General features: G+C 37.2%; 1 protein-coding gene across 3 annotated transcripts in view; it reads right to left on the bottom strand.

Moving 5' to 3' along the window:
- Nucleotides 1-114: 114 nt before the first annotated feature.
- Nucleotides 115-21780, bottom strand: part of SENP5 (SUMO specific peptidase 5) — a 47636-nt gene continuing 25970 nt past the window's right edge. For 2 of the 3 annotated variants that reach the window (XM_027956979.2, XM_027956984.3), the window contains exons 4-10: nt 21527-21665; nt 21225-21272; nt 15095-15172; nt 8700-8837; nt 5782-5865; nt 4349-4399; nt 115-3476 (exon numbers count right to left, since the gene is read on the bottom strand). In XM_027956979.2, coding sequence (XP_027812780.1) covers nt 3366-3476; nt 4349-4399; nt 5782-5865; nt 8700-8837; nt 15095-15172; nt 21225-21272; nt 21527-21665 — 649 coding nt within the window. In that variant the 3' untranslated portion in view covers nt 115-3365. The remainder of the gene's footprint in view (nt 3477-4348; nt 4400-5781; nt 5866-8699; nt 8838-15094; nt 15173-21224; nt 21273-21526; nt 21666-21780) is intronic. The other variant, XM_027956980.3, reaches the window with a different exon arrangement.

Genomic DNA, 21780 nt, shown 5'->3' with positions numbered 1-21780 from the left:
GGACAGTGAGCTGCTTAGAGCCTATGCAGATAAGCCTTGTCGTGACTGGAGTGCCACTGGGAAAAGTTACTACTCGCCAAACAGTACATGTTACCCAACACGAGAGAACACACATTTATAAAGGCATTTAGTTTATTTTTCAAAAAATATGTTTGCTAGAAGGTTTGAGTAATTTTACATGATCATAATCTTTAAATAAATTTTTTCTGACCAAAAGGTACCATTAAGTGGACAGCTTGTCTAGATCTGCTTTTGTTAACACCCAAATACAATTAGCATGTCTGATGGTATTCCCTAGGTCTTCTTAAATTATCTACAGTCCAGGAGGCAGAGCCTAGCACATAACAAAGTATGTGTTTTATAACTGCTTATTAGTTCAGTTTCATAACAGTTCAGCAGAGCAGGTAGTCAGTACATCTAATTCACACTATTAACACACTGGTTCTTGCCTAAAGGGTCTGATCCATGCAGAGCTCCCAGTTATTCCTTCTAACCCAGGAAGTAGTACACCACATCTGCAGAGAAAGGGGGCAGCTCTACTTAGGCTACTGCTGGCGATGTCTCAGGTCTGTTTCTTTGTTCCAACTATGAATTCATGGTGACCAGTGTTAATTATATTCAATGATACATAGAAAATAAAATGCAAAGCCCAAGCAGCAGCAAGCAGCTGCTGCTTCTCCCTTTCTTAAGAGAAGATTGGTTCTCTATGATTGAGAGAACTAAAAGTGAAAGTGAAATCGCTCAGTCGTGTCCAACTCTTTGTGACCGCATGGACAGTAGCCGACCAGGCTTCTCCATCCATGGGATTTTCCAGGCAAGAGTACTGGAGTAGGCTGACGTTTCCTTCTCCAGGGGATCTTCCCAACCCAGGGATTGAACCCGGGTCTCCTGCATTGCAGACAGACGCTTTACCGTCTGAGCCATTTAGTTTGAGAGAACTAAAAGTTCAACTAAATCTACATTCATTGCTATAGATTTTACAAAAGGATAAAAGCAATTACAGACTGGTAAGTTTGCTGATGGAGAGGACTGAGCAGCTTGTTGAAGGCACATCATAAGCAGCTTTTAGTTTGTGTAAGGCCTGCCCTCAACCCCCAAAGCATAAGGTCTGCCCACCTTGTGGGCACCTAGACAATTCAGTGCCAAGCTAGTGAGAGTAAAACAAAACAATGCCTGTCTCTTCTACCAACAGCCCAGACTATATTTCAGAAATTTCTGTTGCAAGGAAACCATTATTGCAAACATCAGGAAAAAAGGCCATCCTAATGGAGGGCTTAGGCTAAATAGAGGTTTATACCTAATCACAAGACTAGGGGTAGGAAGGGCAAGTGGGAAGCAACTGTGTGTACTGAAACAAGCTTCTTATGAATAACAAACATTTTAGCCAGACTTAAAATATTTGACATTTAAGCTAAAGCATGCTGGACAGTGTAGCTCAAGGTGCCCTATTAAGCCGGACATGAAACAGACCCATGACTTGGGACAGTTCACTGTAGGTTCTCTCTGCCTCATTGCTAAGAGAATGACCATTTCTCAGACTGAAAGAAATGACAACTCAAGCTTGGGGCATTAAGATTTTTTTCCAGAACCCAACTCTCTTGCATGCCTGGTTCTGTCAGTGAGATATGAACTATGGCGCTCTAAAGTATAAGACATTTTAAACAGCCTACTTACTAATTACAGAAAAAAAAAAAGCAAACATCTGGCATACAGATTTGAAAAATCTCGTTTGCATAATTATGCCTGAAAACCTCAAGAAAACATCCAACCCATTTTGTCACCTTTCCAATGTGGATGCAGCCCTACCTGTAGCAGCACAAAGTGCCTCTAATCTCAATCTTTCTAGTGATATGAAGCACAAGAAGAAATACTGACCTGGTTTTATACTAAGGAGTTTTGAGTCAGGGAGTAGGAAAGTGCTGGCCTGTTTATAATGTAAACACTGGTTTTGGTGCTTGGAATGTCTGGGGATAGGGAACCCTGCTCGTAAACATGTTCTGACTCCACCCTCAACTGCTGGCAGTCAGCCCTACCTTCCACACACCTAAGGAGGCATTAACCCAAGTATCTTTTGCCATTTGCTTATTCTTCCTTTCCAGTTATCACAAAACTCTGTTAAAGATGCAAGATCCATTACTTTAATCCTAATGCAGCAAAGGGTAAGGACAGGGCCACTTCTGCTTTCCCCCAGATGAGGTTCATGGAAGCAAAAAAAAAAAGGGACTCCTGTGCTGGAGTCTCAGGGATGGTCAAGCAGAGACAGATAAGTCCTGCATTTGTTGCTGAAATCATTAGAGAAATGAAGGGAAAGACTCATAACATTTGCTGTAACCCCCACAGTATCAAGTCTCCCTTATTACCTTTTCTGTTCTCGTCCCCAGCCACGTCCAAAAGACCTAAAATTAGTCTTTGGTTTTAAATGTTTATATTTTAAATACCCTTGAAATAGGTATTTGGCAAATCTTAATTTCTTCCATGTGGGAAAAAATACAGGGGAAGTGACAACTTGTAAGTTACTCTTGAGCTGGATTTTCATTTGTTCCACCACTAGTTTGACAGATACTAAATTTTAATGGGTCAAAACCAGAAGAATCCAAGGAGTTCAGTGTTTCAGCAAAAGCTTTTTATAAGATTAAAGCAATTATTATAAATCTTAAAGCCAAGGCTGAAATCTCATTTGTGGAGATAATTGGACCCTCAAGGTCACTTTCGTTTTCTCATATCTTAACTCTTCACAAGGCAGGCACTGTGCTTACAAGTGTGCCACCATAAATAGAACATACCAGTCAGTTTATGACCACTTCCTTTTCATCCTTTAAAAGGAATGGGACTCACTGAAGAGAGAAGTCAGTGAAAGGTGCTGCTGGTAAAAATAAAACAGAGGACTGACTGTCAAAACCCCTCCTAGCTACCCCTTATGCCCCAGGGAACATCTACTACTCTCAGAGTTATGTTCTATCGAAAACATCCTGCATTTTTAGGTTCTGGAATTAAAATTTAAACCTGTATTCAGTTCACGTCTAACTAAGTTTCAAAAGCTGCACCAAATCTACTAGGCTTTTTTTTTTTTTTAATACTCTGCACTGCATGCTCTGTCTATATGCATGCGTTTGGATAATAAATATTAAATATGGGGGGGACACACACAGAATCCATAAAATTAAAAATGAAACCAAACTGAACAGTAAAAAATAGTACATGGTCACTAGAGAAATGAGTTAAGGGCAGAAAATAAACTTGAGGTAACAATAGTGGCCCAACACCACTGATCTGAAATACCTGTAAAAATTCAAATAAGTGTTTGGAGATTCAAGTAACAAACCACCTGCTCCAACTTGGTCAGACTTCCCAGAGTCCCTGCTGATTCAGTCCATGAGCCGGCACTCACACAGCTCCTTGTAAATCCTCTTTCGCACTCGGGGCATGTCTTCTTGGGAAAACTGGAAAGGCTGCTCTAAGGCGAGGCACTTGCAGTACTGGAAAGGTCCCAGAAACACTTAAGTGGCATGTGGAGTTACGCATCAGCCCAACGCACCATTTTACTAGATGCAGACTTAACAGAATAGGGTCTAAGGCAAATGTTAAAATTGGTTTAGACTTGTAAAACATACTGTTTTAAAACATTTACCTCCAAAAAAAAGTTACCTCCAAATTACAGTCAAGTTTTCAGGTAAGTATATGGCTTGGGATACTCCTTCCCTCCCCACTCAATACTGTGAAAAGCAAAACTGCCACAGGGGCTCCAATTCTCAAGGTGAAACCTGCCGAGAATGCAGTCAAGTCTAATATGGCCTTTAAGTGAGAACCTGAGTTTGTTTACAAACTCTGGACATTCATGAGTCATATGAGTGAGCCCATCTTCCAAGATCTTTGGAAATCTGTAAATAGTGGATTATAAACTATGATTTCCTTCGTAAATATAATAATTTTTTCTATAGCTCTTTGAAACCTAAGGGAACCTGCAGCATGAGAAAGCGCAGTGTCTGAACGTGGCCCTTATTTAAAATCTAGTTAGTTTTTACTCTGGTAAAAGACTACTTGCCAGTGGTTAAAAAAATAGTTAATTCTGCAAATGCCAAGAGTGTATGACAGGACCAATGCAGGTCAGTCTCCAATGTGACTTGCCAGTAACCTCTAATAATACACGGGTGATACCAATTATTTATCCTCAGCCTTAGAAGGTGGTTCTTCCTAATGATAATATATGAAAATGCAAGAACTACTGCTTTTCAATGACAGGTTTGGGAGGAAAAGTGTTCTGTTACTTGTACCTAGTACCATGCACACATCAGCCTTCTCTCCTCTAAACCCAACAAGTTTATAAAATTGTAAATAAAAAAATATTTACCTGGAGCACAAATACTCCACAGTCACTATCGTTTTTCTGTTGTGGAATACACTAAGGGGAAAAACAAAACAATTATTAAAATAAAATCAAGTGTTTCCTGTCAGATAAGAAAAGCTGCAGGAAACTTGTATCCAAGACAGCTGGTATATACCTCTGGCTTACAAAGTGTTTGAGTTTATGGAGGCACCTGGTCACATGAAAAGAGCTATCAATCAGTAACTTATAGAACATTTGCCTAAACATGAGAAATGGGAAGTCAAAAATCCTATTTTAAAACTTCCATGGATAATCAGTTTTGCTGTCAGTTCACTGACAATGGAATCAAAATGGAATTGTGACTCAGAGAACGCAGACCTGGACTCTGAATCCTTAGTACTAAATGCTGCTTGGCAGTCTTCACTCTTCATCTCGCATTTCACAACTCTCCTGTTCTTTTAAAGTCACTGTAAAGGTAAACAGAATGTTTTCCAAAGAACTGGTTACTATATTCTGTCTGCAGTGTTGAAAGATCCTGATTAAATTTAGGGGAATACCTGGATATACTGTTGGGTAAGTTCAGAATATGCACAAGAGCAATTCTGGTTTCAACTAATAAACTAGGGTATTTAAAACATGAAACCTAAGTTTAAAAGTTAGCATTTAGTTCAAGGATAAATGCATGAATCTTGTCCCTTTGGGTTTGGGTTAAAGGTTTATTTCAAGACTCTGCTTCTTTAACATTGTGTCATTGATCCAAATAGACCTGAGTTCAAGGACCTGATGGTCAATGGTTTTGATGAACTTTGGGGAAGGTCAGAGATGCTTCTTACTCCTAAATGACTTGCCTACCTCTGATTATAAGGATCAAATGAGATCATACATATAAAAACACCTGGAAAACAAAGCAGTACCCCCTAAAATGCAAGACCCTGCTATCTGTGACAGAGTTAAGAGGGTAGGCCTGCTTACTCTGTCCCATATACAGCTTTACTGTCTACGGCTAAACATAGTGCTGCTTCTAGACCATATTCAGAACTGAAGCTCTCAAGCCACTTGTCTTCCCCAAATGCCTGGAAAGCAGCCCAGTGCACTTGCTCCCTTGGTGAATCCAAAATAGTCATGTCAGTATTTCTCTGGGTCTATATGAATCATCTGGAAATAAGAGCCATGAGGCAAGAAGCAGATGTCTTTTTTTCAATAGAGCAACCATATCATCAGAAGCTGCCCCAGGGATGAAATGATTGAATTTACTTGCTCCAGCAAGCAGCGGGAAACTGGGCAGCCAGATGATGAATGCTGAACTGAGGTTTATTCTGAGCTGCCTCCCTGCAGCCTCCAGACTCTCCTTTGGTTATCTTCATGATCAGTCTTCATATGCATTTAAAAACACCCACCCCTTAGATAATTTCAGCCCCTTGACATGCCTGGGTTTTCATTTTTTATCACTTACTTACCTTTGTAACAGCAGTCTGCCAACCCTGAAGAAATTCAGGTCTATTTTTTTCTCTGGCTTCAGTCAGCAAATACTTTCTTATATTCTGGTTAAAAAGAAACCACAACACAGATGCTGTGTTCCATCAGTTGGTGAAAAATGGAACCTGCCCACAGCAGATAGAAGCAAAGGAGGAGGCTGTGGCCCCACCACTGGGCAGAGTATGCATTAAAGAGTTTAGAGCTGGAACTTGACTTCAGACCTTTCTCACTTGATAGAGTGAAGGACTCAGACCTTCTATACTGTATGCACTTAAGACTGGACACTGGTATATGTTTTAATTAGATCTTTTTAATAAGATGGTCAGCCTTTTCCAGGAATAAGTCAGCTTGGTGAATTTGAAACTTAAAATGAAATACTGGCAAAACAAGAAGAATGTCTTAATTACTGCCAATGCTTAACAGAGAGAAGGAATCCACGGCAGAAATCATTAATAACTGAAACTAAATTTAAACATTCTAGCCTTAGATTTACGAGGGCTGCAGGTAAAAGTATCACTCAGTTTCTAGAAAGTTATATTACTTAAACTCATCCTGGATACTAAATACAGTCAAGTCCAATGCTGAAATCTCTCCCAAGACAAAGCCTATTGGAGTTTCTACTTTTCCCCTACGCCCTCCACCTCTCTGTGCATATCTTTCTCTGCCTATCTTTTTGTAAGGGTGAAGTCAGAGGTTGCATGAATTAAATTAACCCTCTGAAGGTGGAGGAGAAATGTGTATGTACATGTATATATACACAAGTGTATGTCTGTATATTTGTATTTTTTTTTTCCTCATATATTGTATCATTCTGCAACTTGCCTTTTCAAACTTGGTAGGTCTTATAAATCTTTCCATGTTAAGACACAAAGATCTGTTGGGTTGGCCAAAAAGTTAGTCAGGTATTTCTGTCAGATGGTATGGAAAAATCCAAGCGAACTTTTTGGCCAACCAATACTATATTCTGTAACTGCTGTGGTCTGTGTAATAATGTGAATATATTACAGTGTGTCTACTTAGCTATTCTGTTGGTAGAGCAAAGTTTAGTGCATTTTGATTTTTCACTATTGTCAATAATGCTGCAATGAACACCCTGGTGTGTGCCCCATTCTTGTGTGCATACACAAGTACTTTTATGGAATATAGACCAAGAAACAGAACTAGTTTGTAATAGGATATGCATCTTTTTGACTTAAAAGGCACTTAGAAGCAACTAGAACTGCAGTTATTCCCCAAATGGCTGTATTAATTTATACATTCCACCAGAAAATATGAGAATGCCTATTTCCTTACACCCACTTTAGTACCATCAAACTTTTCCTAACATAATAGGCAAAAAATGGAACCCTGAGGTAATTTTAATTTGTTGTTGTTCATTCACTAGGTCGTGACCGACTCTTTGCAACCCCACTGACTGCAACACATTTCCTATTTTCTGGTGAGCATCTCTCCATGGGTTTAACAGCTATTGGCATTTTTCCTAAAAATTACTTATTTTATCCTTTGTCCATTTCTTACATATTTCTTTTTTTTACTCATCTGTAGTTCTTTTTATATTCTAGAAAGTGAATATATGTCAGTAACATTGTCTCCAAGTCAATTCCTTTTAACTTTATGACATATGTAAGTTTAAAATTATGACATAGTCTTGCTTTTTTGGTTCTGGATAAGAAGGCTTTTCATATTCTGAGAACATAACATCTATATTTTAGTTTAACTTTCATAGTTTTATATTTAGACCATTATTCCATCTGGAATTTTTCTTATATATGAATGGTATTAAACAGAATTTGTATTTTACTTTTCCAAATAGCTAACTTTCCCAAGGCATACATCAAATAGCCTGTCCTTCTTCAACTTTATCATTTACTAAGTTCCTACATATACATGAGTTATTCCTAGATTCTTCATGTTGTTCCATCAATCTACTTGTCTACTCCTAACCAATTATTAAAATTTTGTGATATGGTTTGACATCTAGTAGACCTTCAGTTTTTTTCTACTTCAAATCTATTTTAGCTGTTCATGACATGAATTCTGCAATATAAATTCTCGATGAGTTTATCAAGTTTCATTCAAAATCCTTCTGAGAAACTGATTAGGACAAAAACTGGTTTATATTAGTTCAGGGAGAATTAATCTCCTAATATTGAGTGTGCCTATCTTTCCATCTATTCAGATTTCCTTTATGTACGTTAGAGTTTTCATCTCAAAGAATGTCCCCTTTTCTGTTAGGGTATATTCCTGGGTAATTTACCTCTTTGTTGCTTTTAAAAATGAAATCTGTTTACATTTTCTAACTAGCTCTTGCTAGTGCAGGAAAATCAGGAAACATACTGATTTTTCTTGCTTTGTATCCTGCCATCTTGTTGAACTCTAATATTTTGCCAGCTGATTTCTCTTGGCTATGATTCATTCTACAAAAGTTATTTTGAAGGTACAAACTAATTTTAGCTCTAGGAGAAACCAAGAAAAATTATTTCTGTTTGTTTTTTTGGCTGCACCTCACAGCATGCAGGATCTTAGTTCCCTAAGGGATCAAACCTGTGCCCCTTGCAGTGGAAGCATGGAGCCTTAACTGCTGGACCACCAGGGAAGTCCCAGAAAATGATTTCTATCCATATTCGAAATGTAGTTTAAAGGGAATGACTGAAAAAAAAATCTGATGAAATCCAAATAGGACAGGTATCTCAGAGAGGGATCCAGATCCTGGACTGCTACCTCTTCCCATCTGGAGGTTCCTCTTATAGTCCATTTCTCTGCCAACATTTTGACATGACATGACAGAACCTGATCACCTGTGGTACTGACTTCTGCTGCTCTATCCTAGAGCTGAGATACCATTTGGTCAATGACAAAATGAATAGGAAAAAAGGAGTGGGGGAGTATATTAACTTACCTCTACACAAAACTTAAAATGAATGCCTTGGGAATCATAAAATGAAATAATTCGATTAGAGAGTGTCACAGTAATGAGAGACCAGTGGACTTCCAGGTGAATAGGGATCAACAGAAGACTCTTTTTAAATAAATCCACCTGATCAAGAAAAAATAAAAGAAATGCAGCCATCACCATGGGCTTTCCAAACCAACAAGAAACAGCAGTTTCCATTTACTAACCTTTCACCTGCCCAAGGTCATAAATCTAGGAATTGAAGACAGAATTTGAAGCCAGATCTTAATCTAAAACCAGATCTTTACTAGTTTATATCTAGTAAGCTAAAATATACAACAATAAGGAAACTGAAGGTACAGAAAGCACTGTTTTCCACTTAACCTGCTAACCTGTGCTTATTAACTACCTAACATGATTTAACTTATTTTTTAAGCGTAAATAATTTTCTTATATATATATTTGACCTAGAATCAATTCCTATCTAGGAAGGAACTGTGGTATTAGAAAACAACATAACCTTCTTTTAGCATTCTTCTAGAGACTCAGTATAATAAGTCTGGTCAAGTTCAAATTGTAGCTCTGTGGTCAGAGGACTTTGGTAATTTGCATAGCTTCTTTGTGCCTTGATTTCCTCAACTACAAACTACAGATAACAATAGTATCCACTTTATGAAGTTGTTGAGAGTGACAATACATGTAAAATGCATAAAGTATGCTTAACCATTATATGTGGCCAATAAATCTTAGCTGTTATCATTATCACTACCTTGGATCTCTCAGTTGTCAAAATTGAGAAAAATATCCTTGATAATTATTTATATGTCCTTTATATCCCAATTCACGCTTCATATCCTAATACATGTCCTTTAAAATCTAGAAGCACTCACTATACCACTTAAAATCCCAGTTGTGGACTGGATGATAAAGAAGCAGGTAGTCAACAGAAGGATGAATGGACTCCTTTCAGGTGTTTTTATGAGTATTTTAGTGATTCCTTGAGTTAAAACAATTACAAGACTATTTTAAACTAGATTCTTAGCAACTATTTCTCAAGGCTTCTTTGCTTTCTGATATTCAGATAATGTCCTGCTCTAGAAGACTCTTCCACTAGTTTACATGACCTTGGAACAAAGCACTTCTGCAAACCTGGGAGGTAAAGTGGACAGGAAATATTAAACAGGACAGACAACTGGTCCTTTCCGGCTCAAAAATTCTGAGTATCTAAAACAAGGAATCATATTTAAAATACAGTATTAAATGAGACCAAATTTACATTTTTCTTAAAAAGAAGCTTTTTAATTATAAGGCAATTTTAAAATAAAAGTTACAAAGTACAGATAAAAAGATACACTTTGGTTTATATCTTTCCAGATCTTTTTCTTCTTTAATAATTTTCACACACATACAACTTTATTACATACAATTAAGAATGATATGTGTGGTCAATTATATTATTGATATCAATTATTTGTTGTCCTCGCTATAAGAGGGAGGCTCAAATGGTAAATAATCTGCCTACCGTGCAGGAGGCCCAGATTCAATCCCTGGGTCAGGAAGATACCCTAGAGAAGGGAATGGCAACCCACTCCAGTATTCTTGCCAGAGAATCCCGTGGACAGAGGAGCCTGGAAGGCTACAGTCCATGGGGTTGCAAAGAGTCAGACACAGACATGACTGAGCAACTAACACTTTCAGTTCCCTGCAAGAGGATTATACAGAACTACCTATTGCCATGTGGCTTCACTGCCCCTCCCAGGGGGAGAAATGTAGTCACATGCTTTGCTTTAACCTATGCATGGTAAAGAGAAGTGAATTTATGTCATGACCAAGCTGAAGCTTCAAGAACCATCATGTAGCTCTAAGACTGACATGTCTCAAGATTAGGTGCTGCTCCTTCAGTCTGAATCTCATTAATGGGATAAAGATGAAAAAACATAGCACCATCTCTTAGATACAGAGAAAGCATTTGATAAAACTTAACATCTATCTATGATTAAAAGCTGTCAGCAAACCACAAATAGGAGGTATCTTCCTTAACTTGATAAAGAGTATCTATAGATCATTTATGAAAATCTCATAGAATCTACAAAAATCTCCTAGAATCAGTGAGTGAGTTTGACAAGTCACAGGATACAAGGTCAATATAAAGAAATCAAATGTATTTCTCTATACTACTGCAAATAATTGAAATGTAACATTTTAAAAATTCTGTTTATAGCAGTTTCAGAAATACCTGATACATTTAGGTGCAAGATCTGTACACTAAGATTTAAAAAATATTGCTGAAAAAAATTAAAGATACAAATCAATGGAAAATATACCATGTTTACAGACTGAAAGACAATACTGTTAAGGCCTCCATTCTCTCCAAATGAACGTACAGATTAAACACAATTCCAATATAACCCAGCAAGTTTTTTAAAAGTAGAGATTGACAAACTGATTCTGAAATTTCAACAAGAATGCAAAAGGACCTAGAATTGCCAAAGCTATCTGAAAAAGAAGGCTAAACATGGCCATTTACACTGATTTTAAGACAAACTGTAAAGACAGTGATCAAGACAGTGTGGTATTAGCATAAGAACAAAGTGCAAAAGAACAAAGTCCAGAAAGAGACCCACACGTATATGGTCAATTAACTTTCTCCAAAGATGCCAAAGCAATTAAAATGGGAAAGAGAAGTCGTTTCAGGAAATGCCACTGAAACAACTGGATATATATCAGTTCAGTCGCTTAGTTGTGTCCGACTCTTTGCGACCCCAAACTGCAGCACGCCGGGCCTCCCTGTCTATCACCAACTCCTGGAGTCCACCCAAACCCATGTCCATTGAGTCGGTGATGCCATCCAACCATATGGAGGGGGAAAAAAAACCTTGATCCCTACCTTATGATTACACAAAAACTGAGATGCACCAGAGATGTAAATATAAAACCTAAAACTATAAAGCTGTTAGAAGAAAATATATGAGGCAAATATTTCTTAGACTGGATATAGAAAGCAAGACTATAAAAGAAAAGAGTATGGTAAATTAGATTTCATAAAAATAAAAGTCTCCATTCATCAAAATGCATGTTAAAGAAATAAGGGAGAAAAGTTAGAGACTGACTGAGACAAAACAATAAAAAATATAGATTTGATAGAAGACTTATATCCAGAACTCAAGGACTTCTTTATAATACTTTTCATTCTTATCATTCACTCATTTTTTTTATTGAGTTGGTGAGGTTGTTTCTTACTGATGTGTAGAAGTGCTTATATATTTAAAAAATAGTTCTTTGATATTTGATATAAATATACATTTGATATCAAATATTTGACATAAATATCAAATATTTTTCCCAGTTTACTATTTATCTTTTTATATAGTTGAATTAATTCATTTTTCTTTTATATCATCAGAGTTTTAAGTTGTACACAGAATGGACTCTGCTGCTTTGAGATAAATTTTTTAAAATTCTGCTGTGGATGTTCTTTGTACTTTCATTGTTTCACTATTTGTTGCATTCCAAATTCTTGGTTGCTCCATAATTTTTCTTAATGTAATCAAACTCAGTACTTAATTCTTCTATTTTTCCTTTTTTCTTTAATAATAATAGCATTTATGACTATTTTTTTTTCTCAAAAGAGATTTCATTTTATTCCATAGCGGCTGCTAAGATTGTGTTCCCTTTTCTGTCCTTTACTATATAATCTATTTTCTTTTAGACCCAAGGGTTATATCAAGTAATATGTATATTTGTGAACATTTTAAAGATTTTTTTAGATACCTTTTATTATTTATTTATTTGATTGAACTCTGGTTAAGGAATAGTATATGTAACAATTTTGGCCAAGTACATGACCAATTTTTACAAATGTTTCTTGGATATAAGAATAAGTGTATATTCTCTTTTTTGAGGGGTATAAAGATCTGTTAAACCAAAAACACTGGTTGTATTTTTTATATATGATCGTATTTTTTATCTGCTAGATTTGTCCAACTATGAAAGAGGTCTCTCAATATCACTATTTGCCAAAGTCTCCTTGCCTTTGTAATCACGGTTATCTCCTATATACTAGAATTCCATCACAGTGTGCTTTTCACCCTAAGTTCTACCTCATCTGCTGTTAATACTACTGTTCCTCCTGTTGCTTGCCACCGCCACTCCTTTCTTTTGGTTTGCATTTGCCTAGTACCTGTCATTTGACTTTCAAGCTTTTTCATATTATTTTATGTTTGTTTCTTATACACACATATAGTTGGATTTCCTGATTTAATCCAATCTGAGAGGGTCCACGGGATGGAACAATTTATTATATTTAATGAAATGACACTGAATTATACTTGGCTTTATTCCTTCAATTTCATGTCATTTATTATTCAGAAAAATTTCCATGCTATTTACAAGACATACCTTGTTTTACTGTACTGTACAGATACTGCTTATTTTATGAATTAAAGATTTATGGCAACCCTGCATAGATAAAGCCTATTGGCACCATTTTTCCAACATTTGTTTACTTCATGTCTCTTTGCCACATTCTGGTAATTCTTGCAATATTTCAAATTTTTTCATTATTATTATATTCATTATAGTTATTCATGATCAGTGATCTTTGATATCATTGCTCTAACTCACTCAGGCTCAGAGGATGGTTAGCATTTTTTTTTTTTTAAGCAAAAAGGTACTTTTAATTAAGGTATGCACATTATTTTTTTTATCCATAATACTATTGCAAACATAAGGGACTATTGTGTAAACATAACTTTTATATGCACTGGGAAAACAAAAAATCTGGTGACTCACTTTTTTGCAGTATTCACTTTATTGCCGTGGTCTGGAACCAGACCAACAATACCTTCAAGATATACCTGTCTAACCTTTCTCTACTCCATACTACACATGATCATCTTTCCTCAGCTATGTAACTTCTCCTGGTTAAGTAGTATCCTATTATATGGATGCATATACATATCTTCATTTATATGTATTTTATATTTACTTTTATTTATTTATTTGGCTGCACCAGGTCTTAATTGTGGCACTCGCAATCTCTGTTGCAGCATGTGGGATGGATCTAGCTCCCTGACAGGGATCAAACCCAGGACCCTGCATTGGGAGCCCAGAGTCTTAGCCACTGGACCACCAAGGAAGTCTCGGACATATATTTTTCACTTGACCAATCCCCTACTAATTAGCTGTCCTCAATTTTTCTAATATAAACATCAACACAGCCCATCTAGTGGCACAAGTTACATGCTCAGAAGTCATCTTTCGCAATTCCTCTTCTTCATCCCTCATAACCTACTCATCACCAAGTCCTGTTAATTTACTTCCTAGGTCACATTCGTATTTGTGAACAACTCCCATCTCTTCTACTATTGTAATTTAAAGTACAGTTAATTTGCAGTAGCCTCCTACTCACATCAACTTTGCTCCCACATTCACCCATCTTCAGTGCCACTAGAGCAAAATACAAATTGGATGTTGTCACCTAAAACCCTTCAATAGATTCTTACACATTTAGGATAAAACTTAAAATGTAGACCACAAGGCCCTGCATCTCTGAATCAGATTCACTTCATGCCACTCTCATCTTTGGTCTTTGCAATCCGGCTATTCTTTCTTCTCCCATGCTTCTACCAGCATAAGATAAAAATGATGACCACTTAATGTGTGTTTATCATATGCTTACTGATTTACATGCATTCTCATTTAATTCTCACAAGATAAATAAAACTGACATTCCCATTTTTTAAATGATAAAACTAAAGCTTAAGGGAATTAAGTAATTTGCCTAAGGTCTTACAACTATTTAAGTGGCTGAACCAGGATGTGAACCCAGGTCTGAATCCTGAGTTCATTATTTCCCCAGATGTGCACTCTTCAATTTAGTTTATCTTGGCACTACTGATGATGCCTTGCACAAAAAACCTACCTAGCAATGTTCAATCAGCTGTTTGTACTTTGCAAAAATAATTTACACCCACAATTACATAAGCCTTAATATCAAAAATAGAACATAAATAGGCTTTTAAAATAATGTTTCTGACATAGTCAATGAATAAAGAGAGAAATTAAGGTTGGAAAGAACCTTAGGGATTGCTTTATCATTTTGTTTTTATAAATAAGCAATCTAAAGCCCAAATTAATCTTATCTAAGTTGCACAGCCAGCTAATAATAGTGTCAGAACCTTTAACTTCCAATCCAGTGCTTTCTGTTATAGCAGATTCCAGTCAACTGGATAGACTGAGAAATTTTACTAGTGTCTTGTCTTTCAAACAAAAAGATTTAAAAGAAATAATAAAAAGCAACTTTAAGTCAATGGGCCTGTTTCTACTATGTATCATATTGGCAGTAAAGATAGCTTCATCTGCATTTCAAATTTAGAATAAAAAAGAAATAAAGCAAATACCTTTTTAGTCCATCTTTTTACTCCATTATATCCTTTGGTAACCAGCTGTCTATGAAAAAAGCTGTTGAAGAAATGAACCTAGAAAGACATCAAATACAAGCACTCAAGATTATATTAGGCTGTGTCAGGACTTAAATTCACAACAAAAGGGAAATTTAAAAATCCCTGAATGTAAGACAGACAAAAAAATGAGGAGAAGTTTTTTGTTAAAAATAATGACAAAAACATACATTACAGCAGTTCACAAAAGACTATTTCAAATTTTCATTAGAATGACCTTACAGATGTGGTATCTTATCAGAACTGGACTGGGGCAGTAAACAGATGACCTGAATCCAATCAAGTAAAGAAACAATCTGATAAATCTTGTCAAATCAGGTGATAAAGTTGAAAAAGGCTATGAAAGAAAAAGGTAACAGTTACCTTGAAATCAAGGGATGGGAAGTACAAAACTAATTCCACTTGAGGAATGTGGATTTGTAGACTCCTATAGTCATCTCTTCAAGAAAATTAGAGATACCAAGGGAACATTTCAGGCAAAGATGGGCTCGATAAAGGACAGAAATGGTATGGACATAACAGAAGCAGAAGATATTAAGAAGAGGTGGCACGAATACACAGAAAAACTGTACAAAAAAGATCTTCACGACCCAGATAATCACGATGGTGTGATCACTCACCTAGAGCCAGACATCCTGGAATGTGAAGTCAAGTGAGCCTTAGAAAGCATCACTACGAACAAAGCTAGTGGAGGTGATGGAATTCCAGTAGAGCTATTTCAAATCCTGAAAGATGATGCTGTGAAAGTGCTGCACTCAATATGCCAGCAAATTTGGAAAACTCAGCAGTGGCCATAGGACTGGAAAAGGTCAGTTTTCATTCCAATCCCAAAAAAAGGCAATGCCAAAGAATGTTCAAACTACCGCACAATTGCACTCATCTCACACGCTAGTAAAGTAATGCCCAAAATTCTCCAAGCCAGGCTTCAGCAACATGTGAACCATGGACTTCCAGATGTTCAAGCTGGTTTTAGAAAAGGCAAAGGAACCAGAGATCAAATTGCCAACATCCACTGGATCATGGAAAAAGCAAGAGAGTTCCAGAAAAACATCTATTTCTGCTTTATTGACTATGCCAAAGCCTTTGACTGTGTGGATCACAATCAACTGTGGAAAATTCTGAAAGAGATGGGAATACCAGACCACCTAACCTGCCTCTTGAGAAGGTCAGGAAGCAACAGTTAGAACTGGACATGGAACAAAAGACTGGTTCCAAATAGGAAAAGGAGTACGTCAAGGCTGTATATTGTCACTCTGCTTATTTAACTTATATGCGGAGTACATCATGAGAAATGCTGGGCTGGAAGAAGCACAAGCTGGCATCAAGACTGCTGGGAGAAATATCAGTAACCTCAGATATGCAGATGACACCACCCTTATGGCAGAAAGTGAAGAGGAACTGAAAAGCCTCTTGATGAAAGTGAAAGAGGAGAGTGAAAAAGTTGGCTTAAAGCTCAACATTCAGAAAATGAAGATCATGGCATCTGATCCCATCACTTCATGGGAAATAGATGGGGAAACAGTGGAAACAGTGTCAGACTTTATTTTTGGGGACTCCAAAATCACTGCAGATGGTGGCTGCAGCCATGAAATTAAAAGATGCTTACTCCTTGGAAGGAAAGTTATGACCAACCTAGACAGCATATTCAAAAGTAGAGACATTACTTTGCCAACAAAGGGCCGTCTAGTCAAGGCTATGGTTTTTCCAGTGGTCATGTATGGATGTGACAGTTGGACCGTGAAGAAAGCTGAGCGCCGAAGAATTGATGCTTTTGAACTGTGGTGTTGGAGAAGACTCTTGAGAGTCCCTTTTACTGCAAGGAGATCTACCCAGTCCATTCTAAAGGAGATCTGTCCTGGGTGTTCACTGGCAGCACTGATGCTGAAGCTAAAACTCCAGTACTTTGGCTACCTCATGCGAAGAGTTCACTCACTGGAAAAGACTCTGATGCTGGGAGGGATTGTGGGCAGGAGGAGAAGGGGACGACAGAGAATGAGATGGCTGGGTAGCATCACTGACTTGATAGACATAAGTTTGGGTGAACTCCAGGAGTTGGTGATGGACAGGGAGGCCTGGCGTAATGCAGTTCATGGGGTCGCAAAGAGTTGGACACGACTGAGCGACTGAACTGGACTGGTAAGTCATGCAAGTGAAAGTGGCTTAGTCCTGTCCGTGTCTTTGCGACCCCATGGACTGTCCATGGAATTCTCTAGGCCAGAATACTGGAGTGGGTAGCCTGCCCTTCTCTAGGGGATCTTCCCGACCCAGGAACTGAACCGGGGTCTCCTGCATTGCAGGCGGATTCTTTACCCACTGAGCTATCAGGGAAGCCCAATAGTAACTATAAAAAGGTCACTGCTAACACTGAAAAAATTACTCTAGTCATATGGCACATCATGTTCTGCATCCTTGGCCTTTTTAAAATTCTGGCTTATAAATGAGTATCAGCTCACCAGAGAGTAAACATACTATGGTCTTCAAGTGTTTACTCAGTAACTGACTCACTGGAGATGAAAAGCTGAGGCTCTCAGGATGTGTCCATCAAACCAGCAGTGTAAGTATCATCTGGAAACTTGTTAAAATACAAATTCTCAGGCCCCACTAAAGACTTAATAAGGCAGAAACTATGAGAGTAGGCTCAGCAATCTGGTATCTGAGGATTCTAATGCACATTTGTTTTGAGAACCAGGGAGCTTTAGGTATCCACAAAAATGCTTATAGTAGCCATCTCTAGGCAGTGATTCTCAAACTTCTGAGTGCATCAGAAACTGAAGGGCTGATTAAAACAGATTGCTAGGACCCACTCTCCAGTTTCTGACTTACCAGAAATTTTGGATGGATCCAAAAATTTGCGTGTCTAGTAAATTCTCACATGATGCTGATGCTGCTGGTTTGGGGACCGTACTTTGAGAACTACTTTCAGTTAGTTCAGTCACTCTGTCGTGTCCGACTCTTTGCAACCCCAGGGACTGCAGCACGCCAGGCTTCCCTGTCCATCACCAGCTCCTGGAGCTTGCTCAAACTCATGTCCATCAAGGCAGTGATGCCATCCAACATCTCATCCTCTGTCGTCCCTTTCTCTTCCTGCCTTCGATCTTTCCTAGCATCAGGCTCTTTTCAAATAAGTCAGTTCTTCACATCAGATGGCCAAAGTATTGGAGTTTTAGCTTCAGCATCAGTCCTTCCAATGAATATTCAGCACTGATTTCCTTTATGATGGACTGGTTAGATCTCCTTGAAATCCAAGGGACTCTCAAGAATCCTCTCCAACACCACAGTTCAAAAGCATCAATTCTTTGGCACTCAGCTTTCATTATGGTCCAACTCTCACATCCATATATGACTACTGGAAAAACCATAGCTTTGACTAGATGGACTTTTGTTGGCAAAGCAGTGTCTCTGCTTTTTAATATGCTGTATAGGTTGGTCAAAGCTTTTCTTCCAAGGAGCAAGTGTGTTTTAATTTTATGGCTGCAGTCACCATCTGCAGTGATTTTAGAGCCCCCCAAAATAAAGTCTGTCACTGTTTCCATTGTTTCCCCATCTATTTGCCATGAAGTGATGGGTCTGGATGGCATGATCTTCCTTTTTTGAATGTTGAGTTTTAAGTCAACTTTTTCACTATCCTCTTTCACTTTCATCAAGTGGCTCTTTAGTTCTTCACTTTCTGCCATAAGGGTGGTGTCATCTGCATATCTGAGGTTATTGATATTCTTCAGGCAATCTTGATTCTAGCTTGTGCTTCATCCAGCCCGGCATTTTGCATGATGTACTCTGCTCTCTAATGTAAATAAGCAGGGTGACAGTATACAGCCTTGATGTACTCCTTTCCTGATTTGGAACCAGTCTGTTGTTCCATGTCCGGTTCTAACTGATGCTTCTTGACCTGCATACACATTTCTTAGGAGGCAAGTAAGGTGGTCTGGTATTCCCATCCATTTAAGAATTTTCCATAGTTTATTGTGATCCACACAGTCAAAGGCTTTGGCATAGTCAATAAAGCAGAAATAGAAGTTTTTCTGGAATTGTCTTGCTTTTCGATCATCCAGCGGATGTTGGCAATTTGATTTCTGGTTCTTCTGCCTTTCCCAAATCCAGCTTGAATGTCTGGAAGTTAACATACTGTTGAAGCCTGGCTTGGATAATTTTGGGTATTACTTTGCTAGCATGTGAGATGACTGCAATTGTGCACAACAAAGAATTGAACATTCTTTTGCACTGCCCTTTTTTGGCAATTGCCCTTTTTTGGCATTGCCCTTTTTTGAAATTGAAATGAAAACTGACCTTTTCCACTGCTGAGTTTTCCAAATTTGCTGGCATATTGAGTGCAGCACTTTCACAGCATCATCTTTTAGGATTTGTAATTGAAGTTCAGCTGGAATTCCATCACCTCCACTAGCTTAGTTGTAGAGATGCTTCCTAAGGCCCATTTGATTTCCCATTCCAGGATGTCTGGCTCAAGGTGAGTGATCACATCATCATGGTTATCTGGGTCGTGAAGATCTTTTTTGTGTCTTTCTGTGTATTCTTGCCACCTCTTAATATCTTCTGCAGGTCCATACCATTTCTGTCCTTTATTGTGCCCATCTTTGCCTGAAATGTTCCCTTGCTATCTCTGATTTTCTTGAAGAGATCTCTAGTTTTTTCCATTCTATTTTTTTCCACTATTTCTTTGCACTGATTTCTGAGGAAGGCTTTCTTATCTCTCCCTGGAAGAGAGGTAATAACTCTCTTTGGAGAGAGAGTTGGAACTCTGCATTCAACTCTTTGGAACTCTGCATTCAAATGGGTATGTCTTTCTTCTTCTCCTTTGCCTTTAGCTTCTCTTCTTTTTTCAGCTATTTGTAAGGCCTCCTCAGACAGCCATTTTTGCATTTCTTTTTCTTGGGGATGGTCTTGATCACTGCCTCCTGTATCATAAACCTCTGTCCATAGTTCTTCAGGCACTCTATCAGATCTAATCCTTTGAATCTATTTGTTACTTCCACTGTATAATCATTAAGGGATTTGATTTAGGTCATACCTGAATGGTCTAGTGGTTTTCCCTACTTTCCTCAAAAATGTGCATTTCTAGTAAATTCCCATGTGATGCTGATGCTGCTGGTTTGGCAACCATACTTTCAGAACCACTTTCAGTTGTGTCTTTTTTATACCATGAAGGTTTAGAATTAAATGTAGTGGTAATAAAGGGAAACTATAGTTTTGCAATGAATACTTTTATGTTAAAAATCATCTGAATGTTTAGATTTACACTTTGCTTAAGAGAATTAGACAAAATAGAGAATCTGACAGATTAGCTTCATGATTCCAATTTAAAATGTTTAATCAACTTTTTAAGTGGAAAGTTATGACATTTTGTCTCTATCAATAAAGTGTTGGAATCTGAGATTCCTTATATTTACCTGTTTAAATGATTAGACTTATGAAAGTTTATAAAGTACTTAAAAAGGTTTTGCTTTATTGGAAAGGTTTTGCTTATTGAAATTAATGGCTAACAATCAGGCAATCAGTATTCAGAAACAAAATATATAAAATTAAAAAAATAGCTTTTTGATATGGAACTAAGCTCTTAAGGGAATTTTAGAGTTTAATGGGGGTTAGTTTGTATTTAAACTGAGTATCAAAGATTAATCCAAGAAAAAGTGAAGATGAACACACTTTACTACATTTTTAAAGAGAATAAGACATTAAGTTAAAAAAATTCTTTAAGTTAAATTTAAATGCTTAAAACGAACAGTCCTTTTTGTGCATGTAAAAAAAAAAAAAGCCTCCCTAAGTTATCAAAAATACACCCACTCTGAAATAAATAAGCAGGAAAACACTGGCATGACTTTATGCTCACATGATTTTATAGAACTTATGCCCAATTCTAGCACATGATCAAGACAAACATCTTTTTAAAAATCTAAGAAATATCAAATAATTACATACAATTTTTTTAAAAAGAAAAAGCTTTTTTTAATATAAATTTATTTATTTTAATTAGAGGTTAATTACTTTACAATATTGTATTGGCTTTCTTTCTTTAATACATAGGACCCTCTCTCCTGTAGAAAAAGTTTTCACTTACTTTGTCTGGGACTGCATCCATTATCAGCTCACCATACATATTTATGACCTATAAAAAGTCAATATAAAACCCATTAACCCCACATACAATTCAGAACATCCACTCAGAAGGAATAACATAGCTACTGCTAATAGTAATCAAACCTTTCTAATACCGGGTGAGTGAACAGTCACTATAGTAAGGAATGAAGAATACTTGATTCCAAAAGATAATTGTGAGGCCAGCCCAGAGGTTGCATTTTACACTTCATTGTCCAACATCCTCTGCAGCTTTTCTATGGTGAGAATATACAGTACACTCACCTGGTCATTCAGCCAATTCTGACCATCCAGGGTTGCTAGATCATCCATATCCAGCATGTGCTTATTGTAGAAGATGCGGAAGTTGCATTTTTGATGTCTGGCCCGATAGTTTGTTATTTCCCTATTGATAAATGGTTTTCTGAAACAGAAATATTTTGAAAGTAAAACAACAACAAAAGTTTAACTCAGTTTATTGTTAAGTATCAGGTTTTTTTTTTTTTTAATCAAGAGAAAAGTCCTATAAGCCAATAATT

The sequence above is a fragment of the Ovis aries genome, chromosome 1 (genome assembly GCF_016772045.2).
Source record: "Ovis aries strain OAR_USU_Benz2616 breed Rambouillet chromosome 1, ARS-UI_Ramb_v3.0, whole genome shotgun sequence".
In the NCBI taxonomy this organism is placed as follows: Eukaryota; Metazoa; Chordata; class Mammalia; order Artiodactyla; family Bovidae; genus Ovis; species Ovis aries.
This window is presented reverse-complemented; position numbering and strand designations above follow the sequence as displayed.